This window comes from Pyrus communis, chromosome 2 (assembly GCF_041283825.1).
Source record: "Pyrus communis isolate YQ-2024b chromosome 2, ASM4128382v1, whole genome shotgun sequence".
NCBI classification, from domain to species: Eukaryota; Viridiplantae; Streptophyta; class Magnoliopsida; order Rosales; family Rosaceae; genus Pyrus; species Pyrus communis.
This window is the reverse complement of record NC_142566.1, coordinates 24,361,142-24,387,963: the sequence shown is the minus strand read 5'-3', so window position 1 is coordinate 24,387,963 and position 26,822 is coordinate 24,361,142. Positions and strand designations below refer to the sequence as shown.

The window sequence follows — 26,822 nt, the reverse complement described above, 5'->3', positions numbered from 1 at the left end:
ATATTACAATAAGGTAGTTAAATATTTATAAGGTATTACTACCTTTCACTATTTCCGTTTATGAAACCTTTCTATAAGTATCAATATTCTAAGTTTTGCTACAGTATTGAGCGTCATCATTGAAGATGAGTGATGCTTATCAAACAGTATATATTACAGTCAGTGCAAATAATAGTTTCTTAACGTATTTTTGCAGTTTGCACATGCGTTTAATCGAAGTTAGAAGAAAAAAAATTACCTCCCAAAATGAATAAGGGGTTTTCCGTAATTTACAAAGACGTATCCACCCAAAAAACATAGATTTTGATTCTAATCTGTCGGTTTTGGAGCCGAAAGCCAACGTTTGTGGAGCTCACGAAGCATTTCTTCCTTTCTCTCTCTCCTTTCTCCCTCTAGGACCCCAGCCGACCAGACCAGTAAAATAAAAAAAGTAGAAAAATAATCTCAACTGTCCGAAACGCACAGCCGCAAGCAAACAAAGAGAGCACACAACGTCAAAAACTTTTAGAGAGAGAAGGACTCAACAACTTGGAGAGAGAAAGACTCAAAAACTTAGAGAGAGAAAGAGAGAAAGAGTCAGAGAGACGTAGAAGCTTTCAAAGCTTCTTCGTATTTAAGCTTCCACACCTCAATTTCTAGAGAGAGAAACAAAAAATTCGAAAAAAGAAAAAAAAGAAAAAGAAAGCTTCGGAAGAAAGGGGCCGAGAATTTTATCGTCTGCTTTGTACGCTTCCCATTGTCGTCTTCGCCGGCTCGAAGTTCAAATTTGTTTATCGGTATTGCGGCTGAAAGTTCAAAGCTTCCGGTCCGGTTCGCTCCGATCTGACTCGCCGAGTCAGTTGCTGCTTGCCTCGGTCCTGTATCGGATGTCATAGCAGAGGAGATCGCTCTGTGCAATCGATATGGTAACTTGAAAGAAATATGTGGAAATGGTTGATTAGTTTGATTTATTTGATTGATTGGTTAGCTTAGCTGAAGTTTGATTATGCAAGTTTCATTTTGATTTAGTTTTTTTTAATAGTGAAATTGTTGGTTTGGCTTAATTTGCCGAAAGTTTGATTATCCGAAGCTCCGGATTGATTGTATGGTTTTTAGTTTTGTAGCTCAAATGATGTAGCAATTGAAAAGATAGGAAATTTGCAAAAACAGGCACCAAAAAATGTTTAATTTTTAAATTTTGAATTGTCAGCTTCTATTGGTTGCGATGCGAAAGGGGTTTGCGAAATTCAAATTCAATGAATATGCATCGGTAGCTATGGCCGCTACAAGAGGAACGAGTAAAAGAGATAAAAAAAATGTATTGTTGGATTTTGATGCTAAGGGCATTAAGATTGTCTAGTACAGGCATTGTGGTCTAAACAATCCAATTCTACTTGATAGATTCGGCTGAGTTTAGTCATATGCGTAATCAAGTGATAGGTGAAGTGGATGGGGAATAATTTACTTACCATAAGAGGTTCTAATTCCATACGAAATGACGGGGCAAGGTAATTTTTGAAATTAGTGAGAGGGTGGTGGTCCATTTTAGTCAATTAACGAGGACTTGGTTGGCTCCCGTCAGGTTTTGCAACTTTCATGCATAATAGTTGTTCGTGGCCTTTCAATACATATAAGAAATGGAGCTTTCGGAAGTAGTGTGGTTAGTTGTGCCATAAACTTTGAGTGTGGCTTTATAGTCAACATTAAGTCAACAGTAAGACGGGTGTCTGTGGCAATGTTGCTGCAATTGTAAATTTATTGTCAGCTACTTCTGGTTTTTAGCCATATTTCTTGTTTTAGTTCCTTTAGTGGTTTTGAAGTCCGCGAACAATTTGTTGATTTTTTGTTTTTTGTTTTGAACAACTGTTGAATTTTGTTAGATACATGTTGGGGCCCTATTACATTTCTTCATGGATTTTTCCAGCCACCAATATGATTTTAGTGTAAATTTTCACTTACATTTTTATTCTAAAGAATTTTATAGCCATTGAGTACGTTATTTGAATCAACTTTTAAGCTAAATTTTCAAACAGCTTTCCAACAATTTTCGATGAAATACTTTGGACACCTGTGTTATTTATAGTTGAACTTATTATGAACTCACTCGTATAAGGTTTACTTTTGGATTGAATTCCTATTCACTCTATTCCATTATGGTAGAAAGTCGTTACTAAAACACTTCGTTGATTTTATAAAATCCAAAAGTTGAGCTATAAAATAGTTCTCTTGAGAAATGTTTCTTTTTCATTTATGTGCTGTTTGTGAACAATAGTTTCTTGTATTCGTTTTATCTTTTCCATTCTAATGTGTTTGTGTTTGCAGGCTCCACCAGTTAACATTATTGTAGGTTCTCATGTCTGGGTTGAAGATCCAAAAGAAGCATGGATTGGTGGAGAAGTTTTCCGTATTAGTGGTGAAGAAGTTCACATACGTACCAAAAATGGGAAAACGGTGAGCCATACTTAATGTATTTACTGTGTGATGAGAGATATGTTTTTGTTGCATTGGAAACTTCTCTATGCAAATGAAATTGGTTTTTTTTTATCCTCAATTTTTAAGTGGAAATTTGATGTACGACCAATCATGATATACTTTATGCTAGGTATTATAACGTTCACTAACTGAAAATCTGGTTGCAGGTTGTTTCAAATATCTCGAAAGTCTTTCCCGAGGATACTGAAGCTCCTCCTGGAGGTGTAGATGACATGACAAAGCTGTCATATTTGCATGAACCAGGAGTTCTGAATAATTTGGCAGCCAGATATGAACTCAATGAAATATATGTAAGATACAAAGTTTTCTCTGTTCGTTAGTAGTGCTGGAGGAATTTTTGAGTTGAAATGAAAAGTTTTTGACTGTCTTGTTGTATTATCCTTGTATATCTTTCCAGACATACACTGGAAATATTTTGATTGCAGTAAATCCATTTCAAAGGTTACCACATTTGTATGACGTACATATGATGGAACAATATAAAGGAGCCCAATTTGGGGAGTTAAGCCCTCATGTTTTTGCAATTGCAGATGTTGCTTATAGGTAACTTAAATATATCCTATCAGGTGCAATATTTATGTTCTCAGTTCCCCCACATTTCTTCCCATCATGTTCTTACTATTTGAGTATTTTATATAACAGAGCAATGATCAATGAGGGAAAAAGCAATTCAATTCTGGTTAGTGGAGAGAGTGGTGCTGGTAAAACAGAGACAACAAAGATGCTTATGCGATATCTTGCGTACCTTGGAGGTCGAACTGGTGTAGAAGGGCGGACAGTTGAACAACAAGTTCTAGAAGTATGATGAGACTATATTCTGCCTTTAGACTGTGGTCCATAGATTATCTTGAAAATTTAATATTGTTTATGTTCAAATGGGATGAATATCGTTACCTGGATTAATTTTCTGGTTGATTATTCACAGTCCAATCCAGTTCTTGAAGCATTTGGAAATGCCAAAACTGTCAGAAACAACAACTCCAGGTGAGTATTTTCATTCCCGAGCTTGACAAGTCGAATCATGGTTTCACCAATGCCAGAAAGATTGTAGTGTAAATGTGTCTGGTTCCCATATCGTGCATTTAACTGTCAAATGAATGATGGACAATGCGGAAGAAGAAATGCAAGATAATAATATAATATATATCTAACAGTACTGTATTCTATTGTTAATAAGGAAGAGAGATTGTCTTGAGATTGTCTTGGATACTGTGTTGGCCAGCCACACAAGCCTACATCACATATCTTAATACATAAATCATACAACTGATGTCAGGGAAATTTGGTGTACATCTTTCCCTTTTCACAGTTTACTCTCTCAATGTCTGTTCTGTTTGCACATTGCAGTCGGTTTGGTAAATTTGTGGAGATTCAATTTGACAAGAATGGGAGGATCTCTGGGGCAGCTATAAGGACTTATTTGCTTGAAAGGTCTCGAGTTTGCCAAATCTCAGATCCTGAAAGAAACTATCATTGCTTTTACCTTCTTTGTGCTTCGCCACCTGAGGTATTTAAAATGTATTTGACATTGAACCACACACCTCACCATCCGTCATATGTTTTGCTGTTCTATACCTGTGATGGATAGTTACAGTTTATTGTTGCTTCTTAAAATCTTTCAGGAGAGAGATAAATTTAAGTTGGGAGACCCCAAACAATTCCATTACTTGAATCAATCCAGTTGCTATGAGCTGGATGGAATAGATGACGGTGAAGAATATCTTGCAACCCGAAGGGCTATGGATGTAGTTGGGATCAGTGAGGAAGAGCAGGTCGGTGTTATCAGATGTGCTAAGATAGATTGTGTGGTGTTACATTCAGTTTGATAATAATTCTTCTTTTCCAGGATGCAATTTTTTTGGTAGTAGCTGCAATTCTGCATCTTGGCAATGTTGAATTTGCAAAAGGAGAGGATATTGACTCTTCTGTCATTAAGGATGAGAAGTCTAGATTCCATCTGAAGACGACAGCTGAGTTGCTTAAGTATGCTTCTTTTATCATTTCCTGCATTTGGTGCATTTTGAATCTCATATTATTACCTTTTTATTAATGACATATCAATTATTCTTTATTGTAGGTGTGATCCTAAGAGCTTGGAAGATGCTCTCATTAAGCGTGTAATGGTAACACCAGAAGAAATCATCACAAGGACTCTTGACCCTGTTTCTGCATTGGCTAGCAGAGATGCCTTGGCCAAAACTATTTATTCACGTTTGTTTGACTGGTAATCCAATTTCCTTACAGTGGTTTTGTTTGTACGTGTTTGTTGTGTCCATGCATGCTTAGCCATGAACATCTGTTGTCGTATAGTATCGAACACATGTATTCTAACCACTGTTTTTGGTTCTTACGTTAAATTCTCTTTAATGCAACAGGCTTGTGGAGAAAATTAACATCTCAATTGGTCAAGATCCAAACTCAAAGACATTGATTGGAGTTCTTGATATTTATGGGTTTGAGAGCTTTAAGTTCAACAGGTAAACTTTCAACTTCAAATATTGTTTACAATGTACGATCTGGTCTTGCAGCTGACAAGTTTCCTTTTCCATAGTTTTGAGCAGTTCTGTATCAATTTTACAAATGAGAAGTTGCAACAACATTTCAATCAGGTCAGAAACTTTTGGCATAGTTCTCACTTCCTAATTTTCATGATAATAGTTTAGTTCAGTCTTAATCAAAATCTTTTGGTAATTGCTTGTTGCAGCATGTCTTTAAGATGGAACAGGAAGAATATACAAAAGAAGAAATCAATTGGAGCTACATCGAGTTTGTTGATAATCAAGATGTGTTGGATCTGATTGAAAAGGTGACAGATTGGTGCTTGCTGCATTCTTGTTTATTATCCAAAATGGCTACTATAGTTTACATGATTACAAACTCATAATGTGGGATTCCTTCATCTGAAAGAATAACAGAAGTCTACTGTTTCCTCATTCCATTTCACTTGAGTTATTGTTTAATCTTTTATTTTTTTCTTTTCTGTTTCCAGAAACCTGGAGGGATAATTGCACTTTTAGATGAAGCCTGGTATGTAGATAATATTTAATCATGCAATTTTTTATGAAGTTGATGGAATCAGAATTCTTACCTTCATTAGAAGTTAACTTGCTCTAGTTTTTGTGTTTTTTTATCCTCTAATTTTCATTTTTATGAACAATTGTAATCAAGCTTGAATTCTTTAAATTCTTCCTTTTCGTTGGACTCATGTTTGTCTTTTTGCTTCGCAGTATGTTTCCTAAATCCACGCATGAAACATTCTCTCAGAAGTTATACCAGACATTTACAAAAAACAAGCGCTTTATCAAACCGAAGCTTTCTCGTACTAGCTTTACCATATCTCACTATGCAGGGGAGGTATACATGTTGGGGCCATTATGCATGTCCAGTACCTCTATATATTATTGTAATTTGTGCTAAACTTTCATCAATTGTTTTTCAGGTAACTTATCTGGCTGATCAGTTCCTTGATAAAAACAAAGATTATGTGGTTGCAGAGCACCAGGATCTGTTGACAGCCTCCAAATGCCCTTTTGTGGCGGGGCTATTTCCTCCACTTCCAGAGGATTCATCCAAGTCATCGAAGTTTTCATCCATTGGATCACGCTTCAAGGTATTATTTGGATCAAGTACTCTACGCTGTCTTATAATTGTGTGGATTATAGTTTTTTTATTGAATTAGTATCCACATTTTAGATTTAAATTTATGGTAGTGAGTCGGAGGGACGCCATAAGTCTAAACGGGGATGAATTCTTATCCTTGACATTGCAAATTTGTCTCAGATAACACCCAAAAGTTTGATTTATTGAGCACCATGTACTCTCTTAGTCACTTTCTGGAGCACCGAGTCTGTTGCAAGACACGATGTATGGAATTGTCTGTACAGAACACCTTTACTTTAAATTTAATGTTCAGCTACATCTTAATATATTATATTATTGAAAACTTTTTGTTATGGAGGCAACAGCTGAGATTATCTTCTTGAAAATGCAGTTACAACTACAATCTTTGATGGAGACCTTAAATTCAACAGAACCTCACTATATCAGATGTGTGAAGCCGAACAGTGTCCTCAAGCCTGCCATTTTTGAGAATTTTAACATTATACAACAATTACGCTGTGGTGTGAGTATGATCTGCCTATAAATTCCTCTTGTCCTTAATTTCTACTGCATAACCTGCAAAAACAATCATCCGAAAACCTGTGTTTCTGGGTAGCTTATACCAGTCATTATTATTATTTTTCAGGGTGTTCTTGAGGCAATTAGGATCAGCTGCGCTGGATATCCTACCCGACGTACATTTTATGATTTTCTTCTCCGCTTTGGGGTTCTTGCTCCTGAAGTTTTGGAAGGAAAGTAAGTACACATTTTTATGCCAGGTGAAAGACAGATTTTTTTTATCTTTAGCTTTCATTTTCAACAGAAATGTTGAATTGTTTTTACTTTTGCCTGAACAGCTGCGAGGACAAGGTTGCATGCCAAATGATCCTGGATAAACTGGGATTGACTGGTTATCAGGTGATTCAAGTTTTTATGTTCATTGATGATACTACTTAGCTACGGCAGTTAGGCAGGCTTGGGTAGTGCAACCCATATACACCCTATATTTTATACCCGAGCTTATCTTTAAACAATGCCGGCTTGGGATGAGGTCATTACTGCACGAACCCAGGTTGTAGGGCTGACATCCCTGTTCTAATAGGAGTTGACGGGGACCCGACTATCCATGCCTGTCAGCTGTCCCTAGCAGGCTAATAGCTTTCTGAAATTTCCTCACTTTTTCTTAGTTCTTAATGCTATCAAATAGATGATGCTTGTGTAACCTGTTTGAACTTTCTATATGTATGCTGTTGTTTTCTGCGTAATTCACTTGATTTTTCATATTTTGCCAAGCATTTTGTCAATGTACCTTTTGTCTGATAATCATTTTGTTCAACTCCTTGGCAGATAGGCAAGACAAAGGTCTTTCTAAGAGCTGGTCAGATGGCTGAGTTGGATGCAAGGAGAGCAGAGGTACTTGGAAATGCAGCCAGAACCATACAAAGGCAAATCCGTACATATGTTGCACGCAAAGAGTTCTTTGCATTACGCAAAGCTGCTATTCAATTGCAATCTTATGTGAGAGGTATCATCATCTATTGGCATTTAAATAATAACCTTTGGCCTCAAACACATCATATTAATTGGTTGTTCAACCCAGTGGTATTCCAAATTATAACTGTATTCTTGGTTTTTATAAAAAAAATCAGGAACATACGCTCGTGAGATATTTGAGCAGCTGCGACAACAAGCAGCAGCTGTCAAGATACAGAAAGATTTCCGACGATACATTGCCAGGAAATCATTCTCGACAGTACGGTTGTCTGCAATCACAATACAGACAGGGTTGAGAGCAATGACTGCGCGAAATGAATTCAGATTCAGAAAGCAAACTAAGGCTGCAATTCTTATCCAGGTCCTATCATCACTCATATTCTTACTGTATTGTTTTAAATTTCGTAACGAATTCTAGAAACTTCTATGTTTCTGTTAGTGCATCTTGTTTCAGATGAATTAATATTGATTAGTCATTCTTGTTGATTGCTTCCAGACTCATTTGCGTGGTCACATAGCCTATTCTTACTATAGGAGTCTCCAGAAAGCTGCATTATATACGCAGTGTGGGTGGAGGCGTAGAGTTGCCCGGAAAGAGCTCAGAAATCTCAAAATGGTTTGTATTACCACTCCTTAATGTGATTTGTTTCTGTAGGAGGATCTAAGGCGTTGTATCAATTACATTGTGGTTTAAATCTGTTCAGGCTGCAAGAGAAACAGGGGCCCTCAAAGAAGCTAAGGACAAACTAGAAAAGCGGGTGGAAGAACTTACATGGCGCCTACAACTTGAGAAGCGATTAAGGGTAAATATGTTTATATTTAATATCCATTTTGGTTGGTGTTGTTGGTTGGTGAGAGAATGTAGATCATTTAATAGCACCTAAATTAATGTGTGATGAGTTAAATTGCAGACTGATTTAGAAGAGGAAAGGGCCCAAGAAACTGCTAAGTTGCAAGAAGCTTTGCATGCAATGCAAATACAAATGGAAGAAGCAAATGCCAGAGCAATTAGAGAACGAGAAGCACTTGAGAAAGCTGTTAAAGAAGCACCTCCTGTCATTAAGGAGACTCCTGTAATAATTCAAGACACTGAAAAAATTGACTCATTATCTGCTGAGGTGGAGAGTTTGAAGGTGGGGACTCTTAACTTGGATGATGAATACCATCTATCTGTCAATGAAGTATCTTCTGTTAGATTTACCAATTTGTAACAGATGACCATAACGATGACAATAATGCATTTTCAGAGGAGGTCATATCTCTGTAATGCAGACAGTCACATTGAAAATGCAACCGGTTGTGCATTTTAGGTTTAGGACTGCCAATTGGTTGGGTTAGCTTGAAGCCTGAAGTATTTGGCCTGAATTAATTACCTGAGTTTTGTTAAGCTTATGTTCTTTTGCTTAAAAGTTGTTCTAATTATATCATGTAGAAAAGTTATGTTATGTGCTGACTTAATGACGCCTTAAAACTTTACAGGCCTTGCTGCTCTCAGAAAGACAGGCAGCGGAAGAGGCAAGGAAAGCTTCTATTGATGCTGAGGCTAGAAATGCAGAGCTGGTCAAACAATTTGAAGATTCATGCAGAAAAGTGGATCAGCTTCAGGAATCTGCACAGAGGTTTGTAAACACTTGTGATAATGGAATTGTCAGGTTTCTAGTATGTTATAATGACGATTATGCTTCATACACCTGGCTGGCTCGAGATTTTCCCATCATGTCCAGCAGGTTAAAATGCAAGCTCACATTTTGTTGGTTGTTAACCACCCTTCACTCACTTTTATGTTTATTTTTCCACACCGCCCCTTTACAATTACTACTCACGTTTTTACTTGAGGTCTTTTGTTTTTCGCCTGACTTAAAAGGAACTAAAAAGATTTAGAAAATGTTTTTGGGCCCAAACGCATATAATTAATAATTATAAAGAGGCCCCAAAGAAAAGGTGGAAGAAAATTATGCTAAAAAGAGCCCAACTTAGACGGCAGAATAGTTGCTTAACCCACATCCCATTCTTCACTCAATTTTACATTTTTTCCCTTTTTGCCCCTTTACATTTACGAATCAGGCTTTTTTAACCTGCTATCAATTGTCACCTTGATACGCACTATTCCCTCTGCCTCTCTTGTCTCGAAATGTGCCCTCCTTTGTTTTTTTTTTAAAAAATTTTATCCAAAGCATCTCTCTGTCTCTCTTTGTCTCTCTCTCTCTGTCTCTCAATTTTCTGTGAAGTCATATTCATTGGACTTGATTTATTCTCCATATCAGGCTAGAGGAGAAGCTTTCGAACATAGAGTCCGAGAATCAAGTACTTCGTCAACAAGCATTGACCATGTCGCCGACTGGAAAATCTCTATCTTCAAGATCAAAGACGGTGATTATTCAGGTGTCTATTGAATTTAGGATCATTACCCATTCTGCATTTATTTGCATTGTCATTTAAACTCATAGGTTGAGTGTTTCATGAAATCCGCAGAGGACACCAGAGAATGGGAATTATGTAAATGGAGTATCCAAGGTCACATCGGTAAGTGTACTTCATTGCTTTAATGAATGAAAGTTTTGCAAATCTTTAGAGGATAAGAATTTATTTGTATTGCTTACTGTTTGCTATATGCTTCAGGATATGACTCTTGCCTTATCAAATGCACGCGAACCTGAGTCAGAGGAAAAACCACAGAAATCTCTAAATGAAAAGCAGCTGGTAAGTGGCTATTGGCATGTCCTGATGCCTTGGTTTTTCTTTTTCTCTTTCTAATTAGTTTACCGCTATCCACTCGTTTTCAGGAGAACCAGGACTTGCTGGTCAAATGCATATCACAGGATTTGGGTTTTTTCGGGGGAAGACCAATTGCTGCTTGTGTCGTATACAAATGTCTTCTTCACTGGAGGTCCTTTGAAGTGGAAAGGACTGGAATTTTTGACCGTGTAATTCAAACAATAGCTTCAGCCATAGAGGTAAGTTACTCTGGGTGGTTTTAAGAAATCACAGCCTGTTAGTGCAAACTTTGTCGTACCTTCTTACTACATTTTAGAACAAGTTTTGAATATTCTTAAACATGTTACAATTGGTTTTACGTACTGCAGGTCCCGGATAATAATGACGTATTAGCTTATTGGTTATCCAATACCTCAACTTTATTGTTGCTGCTCCAGCACACACTAAAGGCAAGTGGTGCAGCTAGCTTGACACCACAACGGAGGAGAACATCATCAGCATCTCTTTTTGGAAGGATGTCTCAGGTACAAAGCATTTACATTTACTTATCTTCTAATTTAAGTAGTTTGTTGTTTCGTATTGTACTTATCCTTATTTTTCTACCAATCTTCATCTGTACCCTCGTCTTCAATAGGGGTTACGGGCTTCTCCTCAAAGTGGGGGGCTCTCATTTCTTAATGGTAGAGGACTTGGTAGACTGGATGACTTACGGCAAGTTGAGGCCAAGTATCCTGCATTATTGTTTAAGCAGCAGCTTACTGCCTTCCTCGAGAAGATATATGGAATGATGAGAGACAATTTGAAGAAGGAGATTTCACCATTGCTCGGATTATGTATCCAGGTGGCTTACTTAACTGTTTTATGGTTCTGTGAACAAAAGCATGCTCTTTGATGTTATAGAATCCATAGACATAAGTGAGATAAGAAAGAAAATAAAAGAAGGAATTGTGTCTGAATATGCTAATAAAGGAGGAATTGAAAACTTTGTTCTTGTTGCCCGTGTTTTGGTGTTGTAGATGTTCTCCTCCCTAAATAATGGGGATACCAACTTGGACAACTGGAAAATTTGATTGATTTTGCTTTTTTGTACCATGCAGGCCCCCAGGACATCACGGGCAAGTTTAGTGAAAGGACGTGCCCAAGCTAATGCTGTTGCTCAGCAAGCTTTAATTGCTCATTGGCAAAGCATTGTGAAAAGCTTGGACAGTTGCCTGAAGACAATGAAAGCAAATTATGTGAGTTATATGGTTCCCCATAGAATGTAAAAAAATTGTGATCGTTTCTCGGGTGAACAGTAATTTATTCTTATATTGTTTGGCGAATCGCAGGTGCCTCCCTTCTTGGTCCGCAAGGTGTTCACTCAGATATTCTCATTCATCAATGTCCAGCTATTCAATAGGTAGATCCAATCAGTCCTTTCCCTCTCTGCGGCATCCCTTCCCACGCCTTTTTTCGTCCACCACTCTTTGTTTAGAGGTCTTCTGGCATTTAATTCAATCATTTTCTGCAGCCTTCTTTTGCGGCGCGAGTGTTGTTCGTTCAGTAATGGGGAGTATGTGAAAGCGGGTTTGGCCGAATTAGAACAGTGGTGCTACGGGGCAAGTGAGGAAGTAAGAACCATGAACTTTATTTTATGCATTCTTTCATGTCTTTACCCTTTTTTTACAAATCTCTCATGTCTTTACCTTAAACCTTTTTTGTCAACAGTATGCGGGCTCAGCTTGGGATGAACTGAAGCATATTAGGCAGGCTGTTGGATTCCTAGTAAAATTTCGTTCCTATGATCTTTTCATTGCAGTAAATGGTAATTCTCACTTTTTGCTTAATTTGCTGACAGATTTTCTGAAAAATTCAGGTTATACATCAGAAACCGAAGAAGACCTTGAATGAAATAACGAACGAGCTGTGCCCGGTTTGTGCCTCTTCCTTTGAAATGTCAGACCTCTTTCTTTTCCCGTATTTGTATGTTTCCTTCCTTCTGATGTTATTGCTGCTTGTGGCGTCATCAGGTGCTTAGCATACAGCAGTTATACAGGATCAGTACAATGTACTGGGATGACAAATACGGTACACACAGTGTGTCCTCAGATGTAAGTCGACTTCAGATGGCACCGACATATAGCCTCTGTCCACTGATGTATGTTAAAACATTTCGGTTCTAAAATTCTTCCTTGATGCCTCAGGTTATTTCAAGCATGAGAGTTCTGATGACTGAGGACTCCAACAATGCTGTGAGCAGCTCTTTCCTATTAGACGATGACTCAAGGTACTGATATTCGTGATCCCCGAACTACAATGTAATTATGTATTGATTATCCATCTGAAAATTATCTCTCTTTGCTTAAATTCGATGAATTTCCATGCAGCATACCATTCTCGGTGGACGATATCTCAAAGTCAATGCAACAAGTAGACGTAACTGACATTGAACCTCCACCATTGATTCGTGAACACTCTGGGTTTGGCTTCTTGCTCCCCCGGTCTGAATGATGTTCGTGATCATCGTCTCTCATGTTCCGCTCGGGTCTTTGTGGTTATGTCGAAAGACACAGCACATCAGGTGATGTGCTGAAACCTGTGCATATAGTTTCATTGTTTGCAATCATCAACATTTGTGTATAGAGCTTGTTTTATCTGCTCATGCCATCCATTTTGGTTTGGATGGCGGAGTCAGTTCATTCTTTCCCTCGAGTTTTGTCAACACGAGGGTATTTTCGTAGGTTGCCGTGTCACAATTTATGTGACGATGTGCCTGGAAACGGGCACTGGCGCCGGTAGCTCCTTTGTTTGGTTTTTAAGGTCGTCTGCCGGTTTTTGAGTGGATTTGTAGGCCATCATTTGTTGTATGTGGAAGCAAGTTGTAATTAAGTTGTGTAATGTTTTTTTTATTACTTCTAATACTAGATGGAAGCTTTTGTATTAACAAGATTACAGAATACAAATTTATTGGATTTTTATTTTGTTTGACCTCTTTTCCTCAAAATTGCTTTCCATTGTTCCTTATTTGTGCATTACTTTTAAGAACTCAAAGTTCGGTACTTATAAAAACTCGTAAGTTAGAAGTTCGAGTCGTGGAAATAGTCTCTTTGAAAAGCAAGGGTAAGGCTGCGTAAGATAGGCGTTACCCCTTCTCTAACCCTGACTAAGCAGGGAGCCTGCCAGTTTGGGGTCGCCCTTTTTATAATATTTGAGAGAGATAACTAGGGTTCTTGCCCATAACGGTCTGAATTTCATTTTTTACAAATTTGTACACAAACAAATCATTTCCCATCTGTATGGAAAACAAATATGAACCTCCTACAAATAAAAGCTAAGTTCTAGGAATACAAAATTACACAGCCTACTACTTCACAGGACTTTCGGGGATGCCTCGACTGGATTACTCGTCCTTCGATCACAATCCAACGATTGATCTCCCTGAGTTTGTGTTGGCTGCACTTCCGACTTCTTCTTCTCCTTGAGAATCACTTGCCTCGGCATTACCTCCAGCAAGAAATTTCCTCCGTTCCATACAGTTGCGGAAACCTTGAGTATTTGGAAGCTAACGTGCAGTTCATATGACAAGAAGATTGGGACTGTGAGTGCCATTGTCGCCACAGTAAATACGCCTTGGAGTAGAATGTACATGAGCAAGCGATTCTGATCCCCAAGCAAACCGCTCAAGCGCCACCATACGTTGTTTGCTTTCTGCGCCTTCTTTGAGAGCTCCCTGTTGGAGATGAAATCAGAATCGAGGAAAAAGAAAGAGAACCAAAATGCAAGGGATGATGGGGAGAGAGAGGTAGTAAGAACCTGTAAGAAGTCATGACTTCGGGATCTCTCAACAGCCTTTGCCGACGTAAAACATTGACAATGAGGAAATACAAAGCCTGCCAGAGGGTGTAAGCAAACAAGGGCACCCAAAAGAGCCATACCCAAAGATAGGATTTGTCTTCTACGTAAGGCCACAAAGCTCTGCGAGAAGTTCCTTCCGGATGCATGGCTGCAAAAGTTGCTGGATCCCACCATCGAATGGTGAAGAAAACTAACCCTGAAATAAACCTATTGCATCAGGGGCATGACATTAACGTATATTTATCACTACAGAGTATGCAACATAAAGTTTTCGGGGAAGCTCGGACATATATTGTACTAAACTTTGATTTGGAGGTTTGATTTGCAGGCCCTGACTGCCGAACTAAGACACATACTTAAAATGCATTTACTAGGTTGGCCACAACTAAGGCATGATCAACCTACTGATTGGATCTAAATTTTTGAATCTATAAGAACATGTAAGGAAACAATTGACTCACCAGGTAAAAGATGTATGAGGACACTGACAATTTTGTCAAGAGAACTAAAAACCAAGCTACAACGCCAAACGATCAATGCCCATGCTAACGGCCCCTGGTTAAGCATTTGAAAAAATCAACAATTGTACAAGTGAATCGTTACTTCACCACAAAGTAAAGCAACTAAGGAGTTCTTGCTTACCTCAGCAAATGAGAAACAAACCATGAAAAACTTTTCGTTCCTTGGATAAAGAAGCAGGTCAACCAAAAATATCGTATTGGCATAGTAGCAAAAGTCCTAGAACATACAAACAAGTTTATTACTTCCTCAGTTTTCATCATAATTAATCCGAAGAAAGTAAAAAGTACATAAGCAAAGGATGATAGGAGCATGATGAGTTTCGACAATATATAGAAATAGTTCCACCAAGATTTCAATCAGACACATTAGATTAGAAGCACCATAAAATTTCTTCTACCATCTATAAGAACATAGAACTAGGGTAACCCGAACACTTAGCCACTGTTCTTAATTTCAAACCAACAGTTGCTTCCTCTCTTATCTCTAACTTTTTATGAAGTATTCATTCTTCTTTGTCAAGGTAGGTAAGACAATAAAAAGGAGAAAAGAACAAAACCAGTTAGAACACACCCAAAATTTTTCCCACTGTCATCTTGGAATCCCATATCAAGCCGAAAGATGTATTGAAGATGGCAAACCCCCTATGATTTAATTGTTTTACGTGAATGGTTATCACTATCGTCCAATGTATACGACCAATACCCTATTCATCCAAATGCGGTAACAATTTACTAACAGAGTTTAAATCACTACTAGAGGTCCACATACATTCATTAAATAACGGATGCATTTAACGAAATCAATATGAAATAGCAAAGCTTACCAAAAGATAGTAATGCCACTTCTTGAACCGATAGTATATCCAACGAAGAGGAACAAAGATGACATAGAACAAACAATATACATATCGAGTATCTTGCGGTCCTGTTAAAAGATAAAAATGTAAGAAACAAAAACACGATGTAATTGCTTTTCTCAAATAGTAATTACTACAACCATTGCACCAATCAACCATTTCACCAATCAAGAAACCTTACTTGCTCCTAACAGGAAGCAAAATCCACCGAAACCGAGAACCCCCACAAGATACGTCACCTAAAGCATGTAAAAAACAACTTATATCATAAATTTCCAACACAAAAATTAACAAACCCAATACATTCACTTCACACAATTACACAAACATAATACATATTATTGAATCAAAATTCAATCACATGAAATTGGTTTATAATTTTTTACATAAAAGTTGAAGTGCTTACCTTGTTGATGAACTTTTCGTGTTCCTCAGCTTGCTTGACGATCTTCACAGCCTGCTTCGAGAGGACCTCTTTGGTCTGAACCGCTTGTTTCGACAAAATCTCTTTCGTTTGAGCAACTTTCTGGAAAAACCAAGCATTCCCAAATCAACAAAAACCAAAAGCAAACACAACCCAGAATCCAAAACGAATCAAAACAACGAAATTTGCAACAAAAAGACAAAAAGGAAACGAATTTGGCCATACCTTTGATCGGTCTTTCAACCCTTGCCTCACTGCTTGGTGAAACGAATCCCCATTTGTTTCCTCCATTGGGTCGTCGCCGTTGGACATTTTTGCTATGGAGAATCAGAATCAGAGTCAGAGAGAGAGAGAGAGAGAAGGGGAGGGAAGAAGCAAGGTGGTGCTTGAGAACAACACAAAATCCTGTTAAGTGCTCTTTTTCCACACAAAAAAAAAAAAAAAAAAAAGGGGGTTTTAACGAAAAAATCGCGGCACTGTTTGCTTTAACAAAAAAATCATATTTTTACATTTAAAAGTCAATCTTGGTATTATTCATTTTATTCTTTATTTTGTCTTTATCGTTAAAACTCAAAATTTTCAAATACTTTTCATTAGTTTTCCTAAAAATAAAAAATAATTTGCATGTTTCTGATTGTGATTTTGCATTACGAGGTATTTATTTATGGAACATGTTCAATCATAAGCTTAATTTTCTTATCATTATCTTAATATTTCGCGTATAAATCACGCTATTAATTCATGTACAATGTTAAAAACATTAATGATATAATTAATTTGTTTAAAATTAAGTAATTCCAATGTGTGATATAGGTTGCAAGTGAATTCAAAAAATTGAATCTACATAATGGAATTTACAAATTTTATGGAAAATAATGGAGTAGTGTAGTAGGACTTTTGAGTTTTTAAGATAAATGCTAACGAAACTTTCTCAAAGAGTTAACGTTAAAATGTAAGATATCAGATAGTTCATAAAAAATTCTACTTTGAGAAAGTTTCGTTAGCATTTATCCTAAAAAATCAAAAGTCCTACTACACTACTCCATTCTTTTCCATAAAATTTGTAAATTCCATTATGTAGATTCAATTTTTTGAATTCACTTGCAACCTATATCACACGTTGGAATTACTTAATTTTAACGTTAATTTTTATGAACTTTTGAGTTTTTTGGAATGTAACCTTTAATATCAGAATCTTTCTTTTTCTTGACGCAAAGAAATAAAAGGATATGCGATTCGACGTCCTGCCACGCGTAATTTCTCCACAGGTAAGCCTTGACTTTAAAGGATGACGAAAGCATCTGCATACGTGGCGCAGGATGATTGTAAGTTGGATCGTGACAACAGTACGCTGGATGCAGGGGATTAAAGAGAAATCCTTTGGCCTGAGCTAGTGGGCCGAGCTCGTTGTTCAAGGAAATTAAAACATTTCTGCATGAGAATCAAGGCATGGGCTTCCATCAAACGCAAAAGTTGGAAAAATGCTCACGTCACATTTTCGAATCAAATTATCGTTTGTTGTAAATTTATAAAGCTGGCTAAACCATCGTGCTCCTGTAATAGGCATTAAATCTTTTTTTTTTTTCCGATAATTTTAGATGAATTTAATGAAAACTAGCATATACATACAAGGTGCGTGTGAAAATTTTTTAATTTTTGTTTTTGAAGTAGAAGGAGCGAGAAAGAGAGTGATAGAGAATGTAGTAGTAGGAAGTTTTTTTTTTTTTTTTTTTTTAAATTATTATTTTTAAATTAGAGATATGTTAGAATTATATGTAAATGAGGCTTTGAAAAAAAAAAGGTAAAATTTGGTTGTGAGAAATTACATTTCTGCCCATATTACTTATTCATGTTCAATTTTAATTAGAGAGTTAAACTGATAATTTTATAGGATTTTAATTAACAATGAGTGTTTTATTAATATATAGTTTAGATATCGCTTATAAACATAAAAAAAGTTTGAAGTTTTAATTTTACGAACAACACACAATAAAAAATAAATCTGATGCCTCTAATGAGTCATAATGTAACATCCCGTCCCAAATTTCATTTTAACGTACGTGTGAATTTACGATTATACCCCTAATTCGTTTTATCCCGTTAATGTGTGTTGTGTAGTGTGGTGGGACCACACACACTCATACACCCTCACTTTTCCCGGGATTCCCTCCCTCATTCCCTCACTCTTTGTCTCTCTGTCTCTGTCTCAGTCTCTCTCTCTCTCTCCCCCGAGTCCAACTTCTTCTTCTCCTTCTACAAACACACAGACAACACACACATATACTCAAATCTCCACCAATCGAGAAACCAAGACCACCATCGTACTCGTGAGGTTGTGAGGAGCACAACCATACCAATTCCAGGTAAGAATTCGAACGTTTTCACGTAGTTTCAACAATGGCCGAATTATTGCACTGTTCATGCAAACCTAAACTAGTGTGTTTTTGGAATTTCTAAGCTTGTAGATGTGTTTGTGAGGTCCCAAGGAGCTTGGGAGTGGTTCGTTGGGTGAATTTGGACGTCGGGATTGTCCTGTGCAAAGTTGGCCGAACTTGGATCGTTGTTGTAGGTGAGATTTCATGGTTTTTAGGCCTTAAAACTAGTCTAACGTTGTTCTACTAGTCCTAAGCTTCATTTTGGTATAAAGAACGTGAAAAATGGTTGAAAAACGAAGGAGAAAACAAGGTTTGAATTTTTCCCAGTTTTCCGGCGACGGCGCCGGCGACGGCGGCGGCGCCGGCGACGGCGACTGGCCGGAGAAGAAAGGGGAATATTCCGTTAAGTTTAACGGAATATTCCTAACGGCAGTGACGGCGTCAGTTAGGGAATATTCCGTCAGGATAACGGAATATTCCTGACGGCGTCAGTTGACGCCGTCAGTGTGCAGTGCACGTGACTGCGCGTGGGGGGCGCGTAGGTCCGTGCGTGGTCAGGCGCGTGGGGGCGCGTGTGTGGTCCAAAAATTATTTTAAAAATATGGGTGTGATCCTGAGGTTGTGTAGATCACGTTGGTATATTCAATTGTCCAATTTGAGCAATGTATGAGAAGTTATTACGAGAAGTTGCTTAGGTGCTTTTAAATTAATGTTTTCGTAACTTTGTTGCGTATAGGTGATTCGTTTTCCGAGGACGAACGTTCACATTCGAGGCAGGGGGGCTACGACCCTTCTAATTATCAGTGAGTGGGCTTTTGTTTTCCGTATATACCTATATACAGTTATATTCCCAGAAATTAAATAGAAAAGGTTATTTGAGTTATGCCATGCACTATATTATTATCACTTACGCATCATCATATGCATTGGTAGTGGCATACATTCATATTTGTGTATTTGGTGCTGTGGACGCACAGGTAAGTGCCAGGTAAGTGGTATTCTTGTTGTTATGCAATTATAGTTTGAGATGTTTAGAGAGCTCATAATCTGCACCCCCGGTGTTAGTGCTCCCGCCCAGGGCCAGGGCACAGTCCTTCACGTGATGTTCATCAGCACCACACGCTCGCCTTGGATCCAAGTTAGGTGCAAGCCTTGTCGGACAGACTACATTAGGTGGTTCCGACTCGTAGGTGACCCGCGATTATTCGCACAGTCTTCACGTGATCGTAGCACTAGAGCGTATATATATTACACCCAGTCCTGTCGGACAGACTACATTAGGTGGTTCCGACTCGTGTGCAGATTCAGATATTGAGTTGAGATTGGAACTCTATATGCAGCGGTACATGTCACGTTAGGTGACTCCCGGCTGCCAGTTTATATGTGATTGATGTGAATTACGCTTGAGCATTTACATTCGATTATGAGATTCTGTTGTGACATATTCTCAAGCATGAATGGCATATTGTGAGCATAAATGGCATATGTGGAGCATGATTGACATACCTATACATACGTATATATGTTCATTTTCTGGGAAGTATACAGGTTTTACGGCGAGGGGTTAGAATGTGTTTTGCTAAAGAGTTTTCAAAGAGCTTTGTTTTTGCCCACTCACGCTTTTGTTTTTCGCCCCTCCAGGTTCTAGTGGTCTAGCAAGTTCAGTGGTCTATCCCAGAGGGCGTCTCGGCATTTCTGACAGACACTCACCATTGTAGGGTCACCTTCGGGTGTAATTATGTCGTACCTTTTCCTTTTGGACTGTTGTAGACTTGCTCTGAACTGTGTTTCACATACACTAGTACTTTGTATGCTATTAGGTTTTTTTATTTATTCGTACTTTTATATTACTATTTTAATAGCTTCCGCACGCGCACATGGTTACGTCACCTTCGTGTGACGGCCAGCATGCCCTGATCTCGGTCGGGGTGTGTCAGCTTGGTATTAGAGCCTAGGTTTGGCAGTCCTGTGTCTTTGTGAGTATTCTAATAGTTGGTGTCTTCTGTCAGAATCATGCCGCCTCGTCGGGAACCACGTCGCTCAGATGAGCCTAGTTTCCCTGATCTTACTCAGTTGGGGGAAGTGATTGCTACAGCCCTTCAAACAGTGATGCGCCCTCCCCAGAGGACTCCTCTGGAGACTATGTATAACCTGAAGTTGGATAAGTTTAAAGGTAACGAGGGTCATGAAGGCGCAGAACGTTGGTTGGAACACATAGAGAAGACTTTTCGTGTGTTACATAACCAGGGGAACCTTCCTATGGAAAGGTGGGTTGAGACAACGTCATGGTTTCTGGAGATGGAGTCTGCAGCTTGGTGGGAGCAAGAACTTCGTATGTTGACTCCAGCTCAGAGGACCGATTGGAATGTTTTCAAGGACGTGTTTCAGAGGAGATTTGTACCCCCTGAGTATATCGACCGTAAGAAACAGGAATTTACTGAGTTGAAACAGCGAAAGATGACGGCTAACGAGTATTATCGTAAGTTCACTGATTTGTCTCGTTACTATCCTGATGTCGCTGGTAATCCGGCGGAGATGCTTCGTCGTTTTCGCTTGGGCACTAAGAAGAGATGGCGTTCTATGGTAACTACTACTCACTGTGAGTCCTACCAGGAGTTCTATGAGATATTGTTGAGGGTAGAGGACTCTGAGAATATGTCAAGTGATAGTGACGAAGAGAAAAACGGCAATCAGAAGAAAGACGACAAAGGAAAAGGTCAAACATCGTTGGGGCCTCGTCAAACTCAGAACTTTAAAAGGGGTGGTGCGAGTTCAAGTTCGTCTAGTGGTGGTTTCAGTGCCTCTGGACAAGGACGCGGAGGTAGGTTTTATGGAGGTGCTCGAGGCCAGAGACAAAGTGATGGTGGCCGAAACCGACTTCCATTTTGCCGTAGATGTAATAACCGACATTTCGGCGAATGTAGGCGTGGCAACGGTGCTTGTTTCACGTGTGGGCAGATGGGACATATAGCTGTGAATTGTCCCCAGAGTCAACAGCAGAAGCCGCAGCAGACCTTTATGCCGCCACCTGCACCGATTCGGCAAATCCAAGGTCCGAGTAATTATAGTCAAACAGGTAGAGGTGGTGCCTATCACTATCAGGGTGATGTTGTTCCCTATGCCCCGGGACCGTATCAGTACCCCCAGGATCCGTATTCACAAGGTGGTTATCCCCCATATCCCAGCAACTACATGCCGTATCCTCCAGCTCCAGTTGGTGGTTCTCAGTGGTACCAAGGAGGACAATATCAGCAGAGTGAGAATGCCACTAGTAGTGCAGGATCTTCGAGACAGATGGGTCAGCCCAGTCAGGGGCGTGGAGCTCAAGGTCGCGGTGTTCGTGCGAGCAGAGGTCGTGGAGGACGACAGCAGGGCCAGGGGCGTATTCACAATATTTCCCTGCAGGATGCTCAGAACAACCCGGACTTGATAATGGGTACGTTAAATATTCTTGGTTATTTTGCTAGAGTCTTAATTGATTGTGGAGCTACACATTCCGTTATTTCTCATACATTTGCTCAAGTAACGCAACCTCGCCCCACACCTCTAGGGTACGATTTAGAATTCGCTATGCCTAGAGGAGAGAGATGTGTCGTAGATTGTATGTACCCAGGATGTCCAGTGATAGTAGAGGATGTGGTTATGCCAGCGGATCTTATCCCGTTAGATATTGTTGATTTTGATGTGATTTTGGGCACAAATTGGTTGCACTTCTATCGTGCTAACATTGATTGTTACGGGAAAGTAGTTACGTTTCACCGTCCTGGATTACCTGAGGTTACTTTTGTGGGTGAGCAGAGTGGGGTAAGACACGGCGTTATATCGGCTTTGCGAGCGAGGAAGATGTTGTCTAAAGGTTGTCAGGGGTATCTAGCTCATGTGGTGCTAGAGGAGACCGTTCCTAGCAGAATTGAGGATGTGAGAGTGGTTAGACACTTCCCTGATGTTTTTCCTGAGGATTTACCTGGTTTACCCCCGGATCGAGATGTGGAGTTCAATGTTGAGTTGCTTCCAGGTACCAATCCTATTTCTTTAACTCCTTATCGTATGGCTCCTGCTGAGTTAAGGGAATTAAAAGTGCAGTTACAGGAATTAGTGGATAAGGGATTCATTCAGCCTAGTACTTCACCTTGGGGCGCTCCAGTGTTGTTTGTGAGAAAGAAAGATGGAACTTTGAGGCTGTGTATCGACTACAGACAATTGAATCGGGTGACGATTAAAAACCGTTATCCATTGCCTCGTATCGACGATTTGTTTGATCAGCTGAGAGGTGCTTGTGTATTTTCTAAGATAGACTTGAGGTCTGGGTACTATCAGCTGAAGATTAGTAGGAATGATGTTCCTAAGACGGCGTTCAGGACTCGTTACGGTCATTACGAGTTTTTGGTTATGCCATTTGGGTTGACGAATGCACCAGCAGCTTTTATGGATTTAATGAACCGGGTATTTCAGCCTTACCTGGATAGATTTGTTATTGTCTTCATTGATGATATTCTGGTGTATTCTAAGTCCAAAGCAGAGCATGTCCGACATCTTACTTTGGTGTTGAAGAGGTTGAGAGAACACCAATTGTATGCTAAGTTTACCAAGTGCCAGTTCTGGTTAGATCAAGTCGCGTTTTTGGGGCACATCATTTCTGCTCAAGGTATTCTTGTTGATCCTCAAAAGGTTGCAGCTGTGGAGAGTTGGGAGCAACCACGAACCGTCACTGAGGTGAGAAGTTTCATCGGTTTGGCGGGATATTATCGGAGATTCGTTAAGGATTTTTCGGTGATTGCCTTGCCACTGACGAGGTTAACAAGGAAAGATGTTAAGTTTGAGTGGAATGATAAGTGTGAGCAGAGTTTTCAGCAGTTGAAGCATTGTCTTACTAATGCACCTATTTTGACACTTCCGGACGATAGTGGTGATTTTGAGGTTTATAGTGATGCTTCCTTGAATGGTCTGGGATGTGTATTGATGCAGCATGGTAGGGTGATTGCTTATGCTTCGCGGCAGTTGAAACCCCATGAGATGAATTACCCTACACATGATTTGGAATTGGCTGCTATCATCTTTGCGTTGAAGTTGTGGAGACATTATCTTTACGGAGAGAAGTGTAGGATCTTCACAGATCACAAGAGTCTTCAGTATCTCTTCACCCAGAAGGAACTAAATCTTCGTCAACGGAGGTGGTTGGAGTTGCTCAGCGATTACGATTGCACGATTGACTATCACCCAGGTCGTGCGAACGTAGTGGCCGATGCACTTAGCAGGAAGTCACATGGTCGTATCAATGCGCTGTACGCTAATCGTATTCCTCTTTTGGTAGACTTGCGTGCTACGGGAGTAAGGTTAGAAGCAGAAGATCGAGAAGTGGCGTTACTTGCTAATTTTCAAGTTAGGCCAATCTTAGTTGATCGGGTGCTTGAAGCTCAAGTAGCTGATGAACAAACTCAAGAACTAATTCGAGCTCGAGATCAAGGAAGGAGGCGAGATCTCAGAGTTCGTGATTCTGATGGCATGTTGATGTTAGAGGGTAGAATGTTCGTGCCTAGTAATGTGGAATTGAAGAAGGAAATTCTCGATGAAGCACATATCTCGGCTTATGCCATGCACCCAGGGGCAACTAAAATGTATCATACCATTCGACCATTTTACTATTGGCCGGGTATAAAAAGGGAGATAGCTGAGTATGTGAGCAGTTGTGCTGTTTGTCAGCAGGTTAAAGCAGAAAGAAAGAAGCCGTTTGGATTGTTGCAGCCGCTTCCCGTTCCAGAGTGGAAGTGGGAAAATATCACTATGGATTTTGTGTACAAGTTGCCGCGTACACATAATGGCTTTGATGGCATTTGGGTGATCGTTGATCGGCTCACTAAGTCGGCACATTTCATTCCAGTGAGAGAGAAGTATTCTTTGAGCCGGTTAGCAGAATTGTTTATCTCAAGGGTTGTAAAATACCATGGTGTCCCTGTAAGTATTGTCTCGGATCGTGATCCACGATTCACATCGAAGTTTTGGGTAGCTTTTCAGGAAGCTTTGGGTACGAGACTACTTTACAGTACGGCGTATCATCCACAGACGGATGGACAGTCCGAGAGAACTATTCAGACTTTGGAAGATATGCTGCGAGCATCGGTGTTACAGTTCAGTGATGCTTGGCACCAGCGGTTAGATTTGATGGAATTTGCTTACAACAACAGTTTCCATTCGAGCATTGGCATGGCGCCATTTGAAGCCTTGTATGGTAGATCTTGTCGCACTCCGTTGTGTTGGTCAGAGGTTGGCGAAAGAGTTTTAGTAGGTCCGGAGATTGTTGAGGAGACTACTCAAAATGTCCAGGTAATTAGGTCTAACCTGAAAGCAGCTCAGGACAGGCAGAAAAGTTTAGCAGATAGACATGCTACGGACAGAACGTATAAGGTCGGAGATTGGGTGTTTCTAAAGCTTTCACCGTGGAGAGGTGTTGTGCGGTTTGGAAAGAAGGGAAAGTTGAGTCCCAGGTACATTGGACCGTACACGGTCACAGAACGAGTTGGTGAGGTAGCTTACAGGTTGGAGTTGCCTCCGGAGTTGGCTAAAGTGCATAACGTTTTTCACGTGTCTATGCTCCGACACTATGTTGCCGATCCGTTACATGTGATACCTCCTCAACCGTTAGAGATAAATCCAGATTTGACGTACGACGAGGAACCGTTAACGATCTTGGATTGGAAAGAAAAGGTTCTGAGGAACAAGACGGTAAATTTGGTGAAAGTCTTGTGGAGGAATCACTCGGTTGAAGAAGCGACATGGGAGACAGAAAATAGGATGAGGGATTTGTATCCTAGATTATTCTTTGACCGTTAGGGGTGTAATTAGTTATTTTGAATTTCGGGACGAAATTCTATTAAGGTGGGTAGGTTGTAACATCCCGTCCCAAATTTCATTTTAACGTACGTGTGAATTTACGATTATACCCCTAATTCGTTTTATCCCGTTAATGTGTGTTGTGTAGTGTGGTGGGACCACACACACTCATACACCCTCACTTTTCCCGGGATTCCCTCCCTCATTCCCTCACTCTTTGTCTCTCTGTCTCTGTCTCAGTCTCTCTCTCTCTCTCCCCCGAGTCCAACTTCTTCTTCTCCTTCTACAAACACACAGACAACACACACATATACTCAAATCTCCACCAATCGAGAAACCAAGACCACCATCGTACTCGTGAGGTTGTGAGGAGCACAACCATACCAATTCCAGGTAAGAATTCGAACGTTTTCACGTAGTTTCAACAATGGCCGAATTATTGCACTGTTCATGCAAACCTAAACTAGTGTGTTTTTGGAATTTCTAAGCTTGTAGATGTGTTTGTGAGGTCCCAAGGAGCTTGGGAGTGGTTCGTTGGGTGAATTTGGACGTCGGGATTGTCCTGTGCAAAGTTGGCCGAACTTGGATCGTTGTTGTAGGTGAGATTTCATGGTTTTTAGGCCTTAAAACTAGTCTAACGTTGTTCTACTAGTCCTAAGCTTCATTTTGGTATAAAGAACGTGAAAAATGGTTGAAAAACGAAGGAGAAAACAAGGTTTGAATTTTTCCCAGTTTTCCGGCGACGGCGCCGGCGACGGCGGCGGCGCCGGCGACGGCGACTGGCCGGAGAAGAAAGGGGAATATTCCGTTAAGTTTAACGGAATATTCCTAACGGCAGTGACGGCGTCAGTTAGGGAATATTCCGTCAGGATAACGGAATATTCCTGACGGCGTCAGTTGACGCCGTCAGTGTGCAGTGCACGTGACTGCGCGTGGGGGGCGCGTAGGTCCGTGCGTGGTCAGGCGCGTGGGGGCGCGTGTGTGGTCCAAAAATTATTTTAAAAATATGGGTGTGATCCTGAGGTTGTGTAGATCACGTTGGTATATTCAATTGTCCAATTTGAGCAATGTATGAGAAGTTATTACGAGAAGTTGCTTAGGTGCTTTTAAATTAATGTTTTCGTAACTTTGTTGCGTATAGGTGATTCGTTTTCCGAGGACGAACGTTCACATTCGAGGCAGGGGGGCTACGACCCTTCTAATTATCAGTGAGTGGGCTTTTGTTTTCCGTATATACCTATATACAGTTATATTCCCAGAAATTAAATAGAAAAGGTTATTTGAGTTATGCCATGCACTATATTATTATCACTTACGCATCATCATATGCATTGGTAGTGGCATACATTCATATTTGTGTATTTGGTGCTGTGGACGCACAGGTAAGTGCCAGGTAAGTGGTATTCTTGTTGTTATGCAATTATAGTTTGAGATGTTTAGAGAGCTCATAATCTGCACCCCCGGTGTTAGTGCTCCCGCCCAGGGCCAGGGCACAGTCCTTCACGTGATGTTCATCAGCACCACACGCTCGCCTTGGATCCAAGTTAGGTGCAAGCCTTGTCGGACAGACTACATTAGGTGGTTCCGACTCGTAGGTGACCCGCGATTATTCGCACAGTCTTCACGTGATCGTAGCACTAGAGCGTATATATATTACACCCAGTCCTGTCGGACAGACTACATTAGGTGGTTCCGACTCGTG

At 39.9% G+C, this 26,822-nt stretch overlaps 3 protein-coding genes across 3 annotated transcripts; 2 read left to right on the top strand and 1 right to left on the bottom strand.

The window, feature by feature from the left end:
* The first annotated feature begins 461 nt into the window (after positions 1 to 461).
* Positions 462 to 13,248, top strand: LOC137748241 (myosin-17). Its single transcript, XM_068488360.2, has 39 exons — positions 462 to 905; positions 2,302 to 2,430; positions 2,619 to 2,762; positions 2,870 to 3,015; positions 3,115 to 3,271; positions 3,398 to 3,456; positions 3,820 to 3,979; positions 4,095 to 4,244; positions 4,319 to 4,455; positions 4,550 to 4,696; positions 4,848 to 4,949; positions 5,024 to 5,081; positions 5,177 to 5,278; positions 5,462 to 5,499; positions 5,700 to 5,826; positions 5,912 to 6,082; positions 6,464 to 6,595; positions 6,719 to 6,828; positions 6,930 to 6,990; positions 7,420 to 7,597; positions 7,722 to 7,927; positions 8,063 to 8,182; positions 8,271 to 8,369; positions 8,478 to 8,699; positions 9,046 to 9,185; positions 9,831 to 9,948; positions 10,039 to 10,089; positions 10,186 to 10,266; positions 10,350 to 10,520; positions 10,650 to 10,805; positions 10,916 to 11,122; positions 11,379 to 11,516; positions 11,610 to 11,680; positions 11,792 to 11,891; positions 11,989 to 12,045; positions 12,137 to 12,193; positions 12,291 to 12,371; positions 12,465 to 12,547; positions 12,648 to 13,248. The coding sequence occupies exons 1-39, from the start codon at positions 903 to 905 to the stop codon at positions 12,769 to 12,771; spliced, it is 4,593 nt and encodes a 1,530-aa protein (XP_068344461.2). The 5' UTR covers positions 462 to 902; the 3' UTR covers positions 12,772 to 13,248.
* A 139-nt stretch (positions 13,249 to 13,387) lies between these two features.
* On the bottom strand, positions 13,388 to 16,346 carry LOC137748242 (glycerophosphocholine acyltransferase 1). The gene is made up of 8 exons (XM_068488361.2): positions 16,143 to 16,346; positions 15,900 to 16,019; positions 15,675 to 15,732; positions 15,461 to 15,561; positions 14,758 to 14,853; positions 14,577 to 14,670; positions 14,074 to 14,311; positions 13,388 to 13,990 (listed from the first exon to the last, which is right to left on the bottom strand). The coding sequence occupies exons 1-8, from the start codon at positions 16,227 to 16,229 to the stop codon at positions 13,630 to 13,632; spliced, it is 1,155 nt and encodes a 384-aa protein (XP_068344462.2). The 5' UTR covers positions 16,230 to 16,346; the 3' UTR covers positions 13,388 to 13,629.
* Positions 16,347 to 20,305: 3,959 nt separating this feature from the next.
* Positions 20,306 to 26,332, top strand: LOC148698799 (uncharacterized). Its single transcript, XM_088677788.1, has 2 exons — positions 20,306 to 21,728; positions 26,262 to 26,332. Exons 1-2 carry the CDS (start codon positions 20,306 to 20,308, stop codon positions 26,330 to 26,332), a joined length of 1,494 nt encoding a protein of 497 aa, XP_088533914.1.
* Positions 26,333 to 26,822: the final 490 nt, after the last annotated feature.